Consider the following 12493-nt stretch of genomic DNA (forward strand, 5'->3'; position numbering starts at 1 on the left):
CAAATCTCAACCTCATTGTGGTGCTAGAGTAAAAGTCAGGGGTTCACATCAAGTCAGTAGGATTCTTCACTATGGGTATCTGTTCCAAATTCCGTGGCAGTCCATCTGATAGTTGTTGAGATATTTTAGTCTGGATCAATGTGGTGGACCGGCCAAATGACAGACATTGCCGTCCATGGGGCCATGCTGCTGGCTTGGCTTAACAGGCATTTGCTGGCATGACAGGAAGACCACTGTTTCGAAAGCAATACCCTCTATGTTAATCTATGAGTGGAGCTGATGAAAGCAAAAATCAATAAACATCAGCTATGACCATTTGGAAATTTCAATGAGAAGTCAATATCTGTCTCCCCTCTCTCTTCTTTGAAGGGCTCCATTTGGAGTGGGTGCTACTCGCGGCTCGTGTCTGTCCAGTCCAGTGGGTGGAAGTGGAGGAGGAGGAGGTGGGGGAAGCGGGTGCAGTCAGTTGGGGAGTAAAATCTCTGACCCTTCATCCCCAGCGTCCCCGGGGCCCTCTTCGTCCCGTCCCTCCACCCCACTGGTAAACTCAGCCAAGTCTGTGAACACCATCAGTCCCGCCTCCTCGCCGCAAACTGCCGCCGCCCAGCTGAAGAACTGCCTGCGCTCAAGCCAACATACGGTTAACCAGGCACGCACCTCAATGCAGCTGGGTAAGCAAAAAAAAAAAACCACACACATGTACACACTTGTGGGGGAACTCAAGAAAGACAGAAAATGAGAGCTTGGTGATTCAGAAATTGAGGCGCTCGTGAATGACAAACAGCGTGCTGTGAAAGGAGACGTGAATCTTGTTACAACCCTCCAGAGAAATGTAAAGCAAGTTAAGAGAAAGTATTTATGACATGGAGATGTCTCTGGCTCTGCAACAACACCCCCTGCAATGCCTCACCAGCCTACAGGCTTAAAGGAGCAGAGTCCAGATCATGTGGGACCTCGCAGCATTTAAAGCCCATAGTCTCTAATTACAGAATAATAGAGTATTGATCAGTCATTAATTCAAGTAGCCTTTACTCCATGTAAAATTTTGCAGGCATGTATTATCAGCAGCCTTTTCAGCCTCCAGTTAAATCAATGCTGTCTAACATTTTGGACCGAAAAATAAAAAGGTTGGATAAATGCCAACATGAATGAGAAGAATGAGCTCCAGTTGGTGGCCTTCACATACACTACATGGTCAAAAGAATGTGGACATTTGAACATTACAATCATACGCAAAAGGTGAACATTTCATTTCACAACTATGGGCAATAATAGGCTGTTTTAACAGCAGAGACGGTACAGAGTTGATATGAATTGAGGGGAGAGTGATGACAGATGACAATGCAACAAAGGTCCGCGACGTGACAGTGGTGACCATAGAACCAACATGCTGTGAACATTGAAAAAACACGTTTTGGCATAAATGAAATGCTGTCAACATAAATGGGTTTTTTTCAGCACATTCTGTATTTGAGATGGTGGTTATATTGTCTGTATCTGCAAAATGGTCACTGCCAATGTTCTGCCATTGGTCAGTCACACACAACCCTCAGAAACACACACCTGAGTCTGTAAAAGGTCTAGATTATATCAGCCTTGCTCTCCACTCAGAGTCTGTTCAGCCCTTTCTCTCCTCCTCTTTGTATCTGTTCTGTCTCTCTTTGAGAAAATAATGGTGAAGGTTTCTTTTGAGGCTTTGAGTACACACTAAGAGAACACTGCCAAGAATAAAACACACACACACACACACACACACACACACACACACACACACACACACACACACACACATACACTCACATAGACATGTGTACTCCCACGCACATACATACACACAAATGAACACACAGACTCACAAACACATAGCTGAATGACATCACTGTGCTTTTGTTTTATGGAGGCGTAATGACAGAGCTTCATACCTCCTTCCCATCTATTTCCCTTTTCTCTCTCCGTTTTTCTCTCTTTCTCTCTCTCTCTCTCTCTCCCTCTCTCTATCTATCTCGCTCACTCTCACACACACATACATACACACACACACACACACAGGGTTGCTAGCCACCTGCTCTTCTGCGGTACTCAGGCAGAAATCCATAGAGAGGCGCGCTGGTCATGTGATAAAACCACTAAACGCCAGAACTATGCACATACTTTATTTTGTAATGGAGACCAGATGTGTGTGTGTGTGTGTGCGTGTGTGTGTGCCTATGGGCTTATGTGTGTGTATTTTTGTGTATTTACAACTTACATACAAAGTAAAGGCTCAAAAAGTGCTCTGAACATCTCAGCCAGTTTTTATTTCTACGAGGGCTTACTTCAAAGTTAGGGCCTCAAGTTAAACTTAGATTAGTCATAGTATATTTCCATACAATTACCAAGTAACTGTGTGAATGTGGCACAGAATCTAAAAATATGGTGAGTTCCTAATTAAGATGACACATTTTTTTTTTTTTTAAATCACAGTTCATGGAAATAATCATAGTATTTCTGTGTCAGTTGTTCATCAGCGCCAATCATGTTTCCTGCACCTTCCGCTGAAATTGACAACAAAGAAACACCCTTGGTAATATTCTAATTTAACAAGTAGTTGTCATTAAATCCCGATGGAGATTACATTACTTTCTAGATTAGCATCAGCTGTTTGTGGTAAATATGTCTACATTTACATTGGAGCTTTCTGTTTTTTGACATTTTAGTATCTGAATTTCAGTCCTTGTACTCTTAGTTTAGCCTGTAATGTTTTTCTTTGTGGGTTTTAGTCAGACCAAAGATGTGTAATCAAGGTGAATGGAAGATTTTTAAAGGATAGGACAAATTTCCGAGTCTGTTTTAAAACTATAGGTGCCCATATTAACAATGAAACAGGTTTTGCTTGCTGCAATAATTCCTCCTGTTCACAGTGGCCATTAAAAGATCTCTTCCTAATGTGCTTTCAATCTAAATGATGGGACTTTTGTTGTTTCTCTGCCTTTCACCCGTTGCATGCTGGGATAGGCTCCAATACCCCTGACATTATTCTATAGTAACACTATTCAGTACAACAGTGTGTCAAGTAGCTTTTAGCTTTACCCAATCTACCAAGACAGACCTTATATTTCTAGTAATCTAAAGTTGGCACAAAACATTCTGGTACTGTGGGTATGTCTTGCAGAAACCAAAGAGGAACTTCGAAAGTAAACTTGGTTTTATAATAATGCAAATTTTTTATTATTGCTGAAAATACATACAGACAGATAGAACCATTATTTAAGAGTCACAGATTATTTTAAAACCAGTTCTCTCCTCAGATATTGAGTAAGAGGATCATTAAGTCAAATTCCGAAAATGTTGACATGTTCCCTTTTGGGTCTACCACCGACTCATGGCTGCAGTCAGTGAGCAGCCATCTCATTAATACTAATCCCTGTGTATTTGTGTCTGTTTCAGTCCACAGTCCTCCTGCTGGAAGCCCAGAGCGCCCTACGGTGGCCATCTCTCCCGTGCGTCCTCAGAGCTCTTCCCCCTCCCGTTGCCCCGGCCAGTCAGGTCGTCCCCTCTCCATGGTGTCTCCGGGACCCAGTTTAGGGCCCTCACCCCTCTCTTCCCCTGCCTCGCGGCCCCTCCTCCCGCTCTCGTCCCCTCTCTCGTGTCTCACACCTCCTAATGTGTCAGCGGTACTCCTCAACGGCGAGCCAGCCAGTCCACTGCAGCCACCATCGCCGGGCCCCTCCCACGCCCCCACCCAGGGCGCTCTTGCACCCAAAGCAGAGAAGGTGAGCCTCTTCCTGATGAATAATTGGCTTGTTTTATTATACTTTACGCCATTTTGCACCAACACTACAGTTATACTGTGAAAAGTCCACTGCAGAAATAGATACCGACAGTAGCGTTAATGAACCAGAATTCTTTATATGTGGCAAATGTGTTGTGTTTTGAGAATTCAGAGCAACTAGCACTTTTTCTCTAATGGAATAATTGGATGATTTGTCTCTTTTCAATTTTTTTTTCCACATGTATAACCAAAAGCTGAATGCTGTAACTTAATGCTTGTTTTTTTCTGAAGGGAATTTTAGCAAATCATTTGTCCAAATACACAAAGACAAGATAGACTGTGGGAAAACAGGTGCCCCAAAAATGAAAAAAAAATCACAAGTCTTAATAATAAAACTAGTCTTTGAATACTTATTGTTGCAACATGTTGTAGTAGCTGGGAGGAGAATTTTCATACAATGACCAACTTAGACAACATAAACCATACTCTACATATCAACACCGATGAACATACAGGAAAAAAATAAAATTGCAATGCAAAGAAAAAATAGTTGTTTCAGATTAATTTGCTGTCAGTTGACTAAACAATTAATCGACTAACTGTTTCAGCTCTAAATTTAATTATGATTATTGATGAAAATATCCAGAGTCAGGCAACTGGTTTGTTTTAGCAGGGAAATCAGTATAGCAAAACGAGTCTTTAAATTTGTGTTTTTAGACCGCACCTCCAACCAGAGAAAACAATCCCTCTAGATTAAGACTCAGCTCTTCTAGTAGACACATGAACAATAAATGCGAGGGGGGAAAAAAACACACGGTGCCACTTCCACTTTCTTTGATTGCAGGCATTTTAGTCATCCTGTAAATAAAACTCACTTTATATATTTTAATTAACTTTAACACCACGTCAGGTGAAACAAAGGCTTCTTGTCTTCGAGATTTCACACGCTTTAGTGGATGTGAAATCTGCAGTGTGAATGTCTGTGTGTGTGCATGTGGTGTGCCAGTAAGTTTCTTTCACACAGGGAGCTGGCACAAATGCCGTCCCCTATGTTGTGAGATCTGCGGTGTTAAAGCTGTGGATGTTAAATCAGGCTGCGCTGACAGTGAAGCATGGCAGTGAAAGCTTGCATCTGTCTCAGCTCCATTTGTTTGACTGTTGGCTCCACTGTCTGGGACAGCTAATCTAACTACATGGCCAGCTGACAAACAGCTCATTGACTATGGAACAGCAGGCAGCGGCCTTGTTTACGTCGACTCACTCAGAGATGGCTTGTATTTTTTAGAGGCCAGATTCATAATTATACCTCACATACTGAATATATCTCATAGAAGTTAGGACAAGGTAGTTAAAGTATCAGTCGGTTAAAAAGGTCATTTGTTAAAACTAGGCTGTTCGTACTTTCACATCATTCTGATATTAAATAATGTTCTCGTCTTATCGCAAGTACAAACTATGTTTTTTGTTATTTTTGAATCAAATGACTCTCCAAAAATCATGGATTTTCTTTAGCTGTCTTAAAATCTTAACTGATGACTTACCGTACACAGCCTAAATGAGCTGCTACCCTTCCCAAAACAACCTGTTAATATGGATTTTTCTGTACTTGTAGCATCCAAAACTAAAATTCTGGAGGAAAACCTGGTTTCTTCTGTTTGTTTTGTTTTTTTTTTCTTTAGCAGGGTAGCTCAGTAGATCAAATTTAAAGATACTAAGTACTTGCACAAAATAATAAGCCATTGCCATCTTTTGTTGCAAATACTATATCATCATACTGTCCTTTTAACAAATTTTCAGCCTAACCCTCATTCACACTACTTACCTTTGTTGCTTCGAGCTTGGCACGGCAGAAACGTCAGGATGGAAGTCAGGGTGGCAATGAGGCTGCACAGAGTCCATCTTTGTTGCAGGGGAAATGATGAAGCAGCTATGATAACTGTCTGGCGGATAGTTTGGATATTCTCTGTCCGACACAGTGTCAGACTTTCGAGAGCGCAGCCGGCATTACAGACACATATCACGTTGGACATTGAGATGTGTAGACCAGTTCCAAGATATTTGCTCATGCAGGGCAACTATCAACTAAATGGCTGTGGAAAGTGCTTGCAAAAAATCCTTTAAAACTGTATTGAAAAACCATGTTTAAAGCCTTGAGCTTAGATAATATAGACCTTACATTCCATTTATATCGTATATCATATTTATATATATTTTACAAAGACCTACTATATTCTGGTGAGCACAATTTTTTTTACTTTTTGCATTCACTGATTGAAAATACAGTCTTATATTTTACTCTTAAATGGCATTAAAAAGTATGTTGACACCCTGTTCCCTCAGACATGGAATTCAATGTCATGCCTCCCTGACCACCAAACTGACAGCTCAGTGAGAACAAATACATCAGGCCAAATGTGAAGCTTCCATGATCCACTTGATTTTTTTTTTCTTTTAAACATGTAATTTCTTTCAGATAATTTACCTCTACAGCATTTAAAGAGTGTTGAGCGTGGGCGAGTGAATGGCACAGTAATTAGCTTGGTGGGTGGACGGAAATTGGTGTTCGGAGCATTACTCCTGTCAACCCTGAGCAGTCTTTACACACCTACGTCTATGAAATGTTAAGCTCAAAACCTGCGTTATTCAATTAAATCAACATTGACAAATTCCTAGACGTGATTGTTTGGTTTTTTTGTTTGTTTGTTGTTTTTTTTTGTACGTGCAATTTCTTACATTTGGAATGAAGAACACTTCAACAATACACACAGGCAAAATTAGCCTTAACTTGCATATCGGCACCAGAATCAGATAAAATTCTGGGTGTCTGCTGCTATCTGGTGGTTCATTATGGAACAACAGCAGCAGTGTGACTCACTAACGTAAACAGACACACACAGGTGAGCGCACATATTCATAGGAGGCAGATTAAGCCTCTTGAAAGAAGAGGGGCGTGATTATTCAGTTTTTTCTGCCGCTTTAAATCTCTTCTCCTGCCTCCTCTCTCACTTTCCCTACATCCCTGTTTTCTCCCCCCCCCTCTCTTTCTCTGCTTTCCTGCTTTCTTTTTACTTTTTTCTGTCACCCCTCTGCCTCCTTCCCTCCCCGAGTCCCTCCTCCACGGCTCCTTTCTCCTTCTATATCCCTCTATTTTCTCTCCTTCTGTTCATCTTTATTTTCCTCTCCATCATTCCCCTCTTCTCCCAAATTAAAATTCAAACAAGCTTTATCTGCATGACAGGTAGGAAATCTGTGTTGCCAAAGCAGTGGGACGTTCAACGTGTGTATATTTCAGTACCTTGCCAGTGAACACTCGAGGCGACTGTGTATTCTTCAGACAGTGAGCATCAATATTTTTATGAAAAAGGGATTCATGTTTTTGGGGGGGACCAAAGATTATCCACTTTCCTACATCCTGTGAGACATAATGAATTCATGGTATTTAGGGAAATGCATAACTCTGAAACACTGGCACTTGTAGTGCAGAGGAAAGGAATGCTGTTAGTTTTCTCTAGTGGGTCTGCTGAGCCAAAGTGTTTATACAGGCTCTCCCAGTGCTTTGTAAGCACTTTTTTTTTCTGTGCCATCCCACCTCTATACTAAGACTGGTCGTTAGGGCTATGAATTGTTAACGTTTCCATTTTTAATTACTTGATTTTGATCAGATTTTGCGATGGTGTTTTGTGCCTCTGTGTTTCCCAAGAATTTTGTAACATTGTAGGGTGTCACAACATTGAATTATCATCCCACCAGTTGCAAAATGCATTTTTGTTTTAGGGAGATTTCAGTGTGTTTGAGTCTGTTTTTTTTTAGATTTAGTGCTTGGAACTAGCCTAAAGCCCCTGATCATGGCTTCAAATTGCTTTTATATTTAACCAATAGACCAATATAAAAAACATATTAATTTTATAATTATGTAAAACTAAGAAAAGCAGCAAACTCTCACAAATGAGAAGCTGCAATTAATGAATGGCATTTTTGCTAAAAAAAAATGGCTTAGATGGTGGAGTAGTTCTGTCGATAAGCTGCTTAACTGATTTTCTGTCAATCAACTGATCGATTAATTTATTAATCGTTTCAACTCTACTGATGTTTTGTCTGTTTATCAGATCAATCTTTGGGTTGTAATATTTCTACCAAATCGTGGAAATTCTTTTTAACCCCCAATAGACATTAAGGTCTTGTGTTTGGCTCTATATTTTACAGTTTAAATAATAACCTAGGCCCGTTTTGCTGTCATCAAAGGAATGGGGGTTTGATTAACAGAAAACCTTAGTGTCACAATAAGCCATTTGTGCCTCAGCAGTGAGTGCCTGTGACATTACGAAAACTGACCATCCATTTTCTTGATGAAATCTTCCTGCAGAGTTGAGTTATCTGTTTTCCTGACGTCTGGATTTGTCTCTGACACATCACTCTCTTGATCATTTCAGGTTTTGCTTCAAACCTCGTTAAGCAGACAACAGTATTACAGAGCCATCTGCAAAGGCTTGCAAGGTTGATGTGACAGCTGGGCGAGCTTACCAGAGGGACTAGTGGGCAGTGGCAGTATGAGAAATAAGTGATGGAAGCGACAGATGTATTTAAAATTTAAAAAAAAAGAAAAGAGAAAGTATCCTGAGTAACACAATTATGAGTCACGATTATCCCAGCATAACCGCTCAGTGTTGGTTAGGGCTGTACAGTGTTCAGTATATCAAACGTACTGTAGAATGTATAATAACTAATATAGAGAAATCATTTAAATTGGAGCAAAGGAAATGAAAAGATACGGCTTAAACTACTGTCAGAGAAACCATTAATGAATAAAGATTTATTCAAGACTGCAGAGATGTTTCTTCCAAGGTCACAAGTTCTGGTGGTGAAAATTGAGAGATGCACAGAAACAAATAACACTCAAACAGCATAAACTGAGAAAGGAAGTCAAAATCTGTGAAAACAAACTTAGGTCTGGTGGTTCCTGTTGTTAAATAATTCAGAATGTGTTGCTCTTTACTGCACAAACACTCAGATGAACAAGGTGCGCATGAAGCGGTTAAACTTTATATTAACTCAAGAAGTAATTATCAGCCTAAAGACTGTGGTGCTCTTAAAGTTTAACGATCTTTTCCTGTGCTGTTGAACTGCTAGGATGCAACAGACTTTGCAGCAGGGGCTCATGTTGGGTAGTAACAGACTCACCTGCTCGTGTCCTTTCTGGTCATGTGCGTCTTCTGTTGTTGCTGCTGCTGTTTCGCTTGATTTCAGCTTGGTTCTTGGCATTAAGATTATATTTAATGGTAGCCATTCCATTATGTTGGCCTCTGTCCCCATCAACATTCTCTGAAATGTTAACTGCTCCATCATCAACTTCATAGCGGGAAAAGGGAACATTTACACCCAGTAACACAGGCTTAACATCAATTGTGAGAACTCTTTATGCTTGACGCTGATCTGTCTGGTTGACCAAGTGCAGTGAAACACTAAAAATTCAGCATTTAACGCAGTTGCAGATGTTTTCCACGCTGCTACTGAGAAATGTCAATTATATTTGTTATGTTTGCTGTTATAAGTTCAAATCCGCTATTTCTTTACACGTCTCTTGGAAGCATAGAGTTTAATTTGTGAGTCTCTTATTTAATAATGACCCTTGGAGGAGGCTCATGGGGTCAGTCGGTCACTACCTCTCTTTATGTTCTGTTTTTTCTCATCTACTCTCTCTGGTGCTTTGCAGTTATTTACAACCACTGTTTTTAGAAGCATCCTCTACTGCTGTCCTGACCCTCTTCTATTCGGATTTCAATAGAAAGTCAAAATTCAAACTTTTTTAAAGCAAATAACACAACAATTTATATTCTAAGTTTTCCATTTTGTTTTTTGCTTTTATATTTGCAACTCCGTGCCATTTCCAAAGACAAGTTTTGATAGAAAATGTGTGAAAAAAAAAAGTCAGATGCTTGATCCAACAGTGTGTTAAAGAAACAGGTGGCTGAGGTGGAGACGGAGCTGATATAAAAGCTCCCTGCATCGCCAAAAAATGTAATCATGCTCAGACATGCTCAGTATCGATCCTTGTTGTCATGATTGAGAATGTAAAATCAATAACAAGCGGGAAAACAGAGAAAGCCATTTTGTCCAGTTTGACTGAATGGACAGTACTTTACAGGCCCTCCATATTCAAGCCTGAATGGAAAAGCATGAATCTTCCTTTATACAAAGGAATAGTTCCACATTATGAAAAAATACACTTTTTGGATTTCTTACGGAGAGTTAGAAGAGAAGATTGATACAGTGCTCGTGTTTGAGCATTAAGTATGGGGCTTAAAGACTGGAAACAGGGGAAAACAGCTAATCGGGCTCTGTCCACGGTTCAAAACTCTGCGACCGGTACCTCTAAAGCGCAAAAAATAACACATTATTTCTTGTTTGTTTAATCCATACACAAACAGAAATGTAAAAAAACACAGGAACAAGGAGCATTAAGTTCCCAGAGTCTTGTAATCACAGTGAGCTTGCCAGACAACTAACAGCGATGCTGCAAAGAAGTACAGGGTTAATAATTAAACTGTTGTTCCTCAAGGAACACTTACAGCATGTGACTTCCTCTAAAACCACTAGCTCCACACTTAGTGTACAGACATCAGAGGGGTATCGATCTTCTCATCTAACTCTTGGGCTTGTCCAAAAAGGATGAACTATACCCTTAAAGAAGGTAAAATGGGTAACCCCAAAATGTGCAGGGGACTCGTCCCCAGTGTCCTCACAACATAAACAGCAGCAAAGCAGCAGCATAAAAAAGACATTTAATGTATTAATTTCTTCTGGTATGCCTGGAGATGTAGGTTTTTTTCAAACTTCCAGAGGGTTTGTCCATATTGACGGAAAAACATCTCACATTGTTTTACTGTCTGGAACAAATGTGGTTACCAGTTGTCTCTCTTGAGTCATGAGTCAACGGGAAAACATTTCTTTATTTGTTTCATAAATGTGATCTTTGGTTTATATGTAGAGAGTGTATTTATGTTCTGTGGATTTATAGAGAGAAGAAAAACAAAATACAATGTAGAGATATTGTTTACACCACTTTCTTTTTTTAACTTTCTTTTTATTGTTTTTGACAAAAAGAGAACAGACCGACCAAAGGACAACAGACAGGCTCATCATGGATAGGACGAAATACTTGACATCATGTAAAACGGGAAATGAAAAGAAGCTGGGTTGCATTTCAGTATCAAGCTGTGTGGGTCCTTTACAGCCATGATTGTCCTTTGAAATCGTAGAAGTCCTTATGATCCCTTATGATCCATGACTTTGTTTCATGTAAAGCCAGGGTATTTCTAAGGAGGAAGGGGTCTTCCCCTCATTCACAAACTAAAGTCCATTCTGTTGGCCTTAGTACGGAAGAAAAGGGAGAATTTATTGCAGGCCTGTTGTATTATACTGCACTAGTTTTATCTAGGCGTACCTAATAAATGGGCAAGTGAGTGCAGATTAATTTAATCACTGTGTGTCATAGTAACCCTTTCCCTGAACTGGAGAATCAGTATTTTTACTGGAGAACTTGACTTAAAACTGAAAATGGGTATGACATTGATTTATTTCATCACTGGAGTAAGTAAAATCACTGGCAAATGTATTTTTGCATCAGCAAGAAAAATATTTGAAAAGATTTAACGCTAGTTTAAGCCATTTTCTCACTCATACATGGCCGTTAAAGGAAACAAAAAATATACAACAGCCGAATCGCGGCAGTAAATGACGCATGATTTAATGTTACATTACCATAACAGGAACAGTTAATAAATTACTTGTTTCGTCTGTAAATAATCCTGATATATCATGCTTTGGTGGGGATAAAAAGTAAACAGAACGGTGCTGGTTTGCTGTCGCTGCATTTTAAACAAAGCTCTCCAGGATGCTTTCACTTCAAGTGACCATGCATAGCAGTTGTACTGCTGTGATAGGCCACTTACAATTTTCAGAGCTTTGTCAATTACAGGTCTCATACTAAAATTCTCCCACTGCAGCTTGTTGTCCAGGGAATCCATGCTTTAACAAGGTGCAGCCATCTTTGCAAAGCGCCATTGTCACAATCGATGACGCCAGTTGTGTGGCTGCACCGCCTTAGCCCTAACCGACTAATATTTCCCCCTCTATGTTTCTCGAGGAAAAAACTTCAGAGTCAACACAGCACTTCCTTGGGTCCTCAGCAATACACACATGAAGTTTGAAGTCGATTGGACAAGTGGTTATCGAGAAAATCAAAAGGACAGACAGCAGATGGACAGATTCCTCCATTTATAGTTAGATATAGGTCTATAAGAACCCCATTCTGTCTGGTTTTTACCCATTTTAGGAATTACTGAAATTACTGCTGTAGACTTTCAGCTTTAATTCAAGAGGTTTAACAAAAAAATCACTTTAACTGTTTAGGAATTACAGCCATTTTTTATACATAGTCCCTCGTTTTCAAAGGCTCAAAAGTAATTGGACAAACCAACATAATTAAAAATATATGGGTTATTTTTAATATTTGGAAGAAAATCCTTTGTAGTCAATGACTGGCTGAAGTCTGGAGCCCACGGACAACACCAAATGCTGAGCTTCCTCTCTTGAGTTGCTTTGCCAGGCCTTTACTGCAGCTGCCTTTAATTGCTGCTTGTTTATGGGTTTTTCTGCCCTCAGTTGTGTCTTCAGTAAGTGAAAAGCATGATTGAGGTCAGGTGACTGACTTGGCCATTGAAGAATATTCAAATTCTTTGCCGT

At 39.9% G+C, this 12493-nt stretch overlaps 1 protein-coding gene across 1 annotated transcript in view; it reads left to right on the forward strand.

Annotated features, from left to right (window-relative positions):
- The window catches only part of LOC120801065 (E3 ubiquitin-protein ligase SH3RF3-like), a 104863-nt gene that overhangs the window by 85020 nt on the left and 7350 nt on the right, over positions 1–12493 (forward strand). The window contains exons 7-8 of the mRNA XM_040147578.1: positions 370–671; positions 3427–3752. Coding sequence (XP_040003512.1) covers positions 370–671; positions 3427–3752 — 628 coding nt within the window. The remainder of the gene's footprint in view (positions 1–369; positions 672–3426; positions 3753–12493) is intronic.

The sequence above is a fragment of the Xiphias gladius genome, chromosome 16 (assembly GCF_016859285.1).
Source record: "Xiphias gladius isolate SHS-SW01 ecotype Sanya breed wild chromosome 16, ASM1685928v1, whole genome shotgun sequence".
NCBI classification, from domain to species: domain Eukaryota; kingdom Metazoa; phylum Chordata; class Actinopteri; order Istiophoriformes; family Xiphiidae; genus Xiphias; species Xiphias gladius.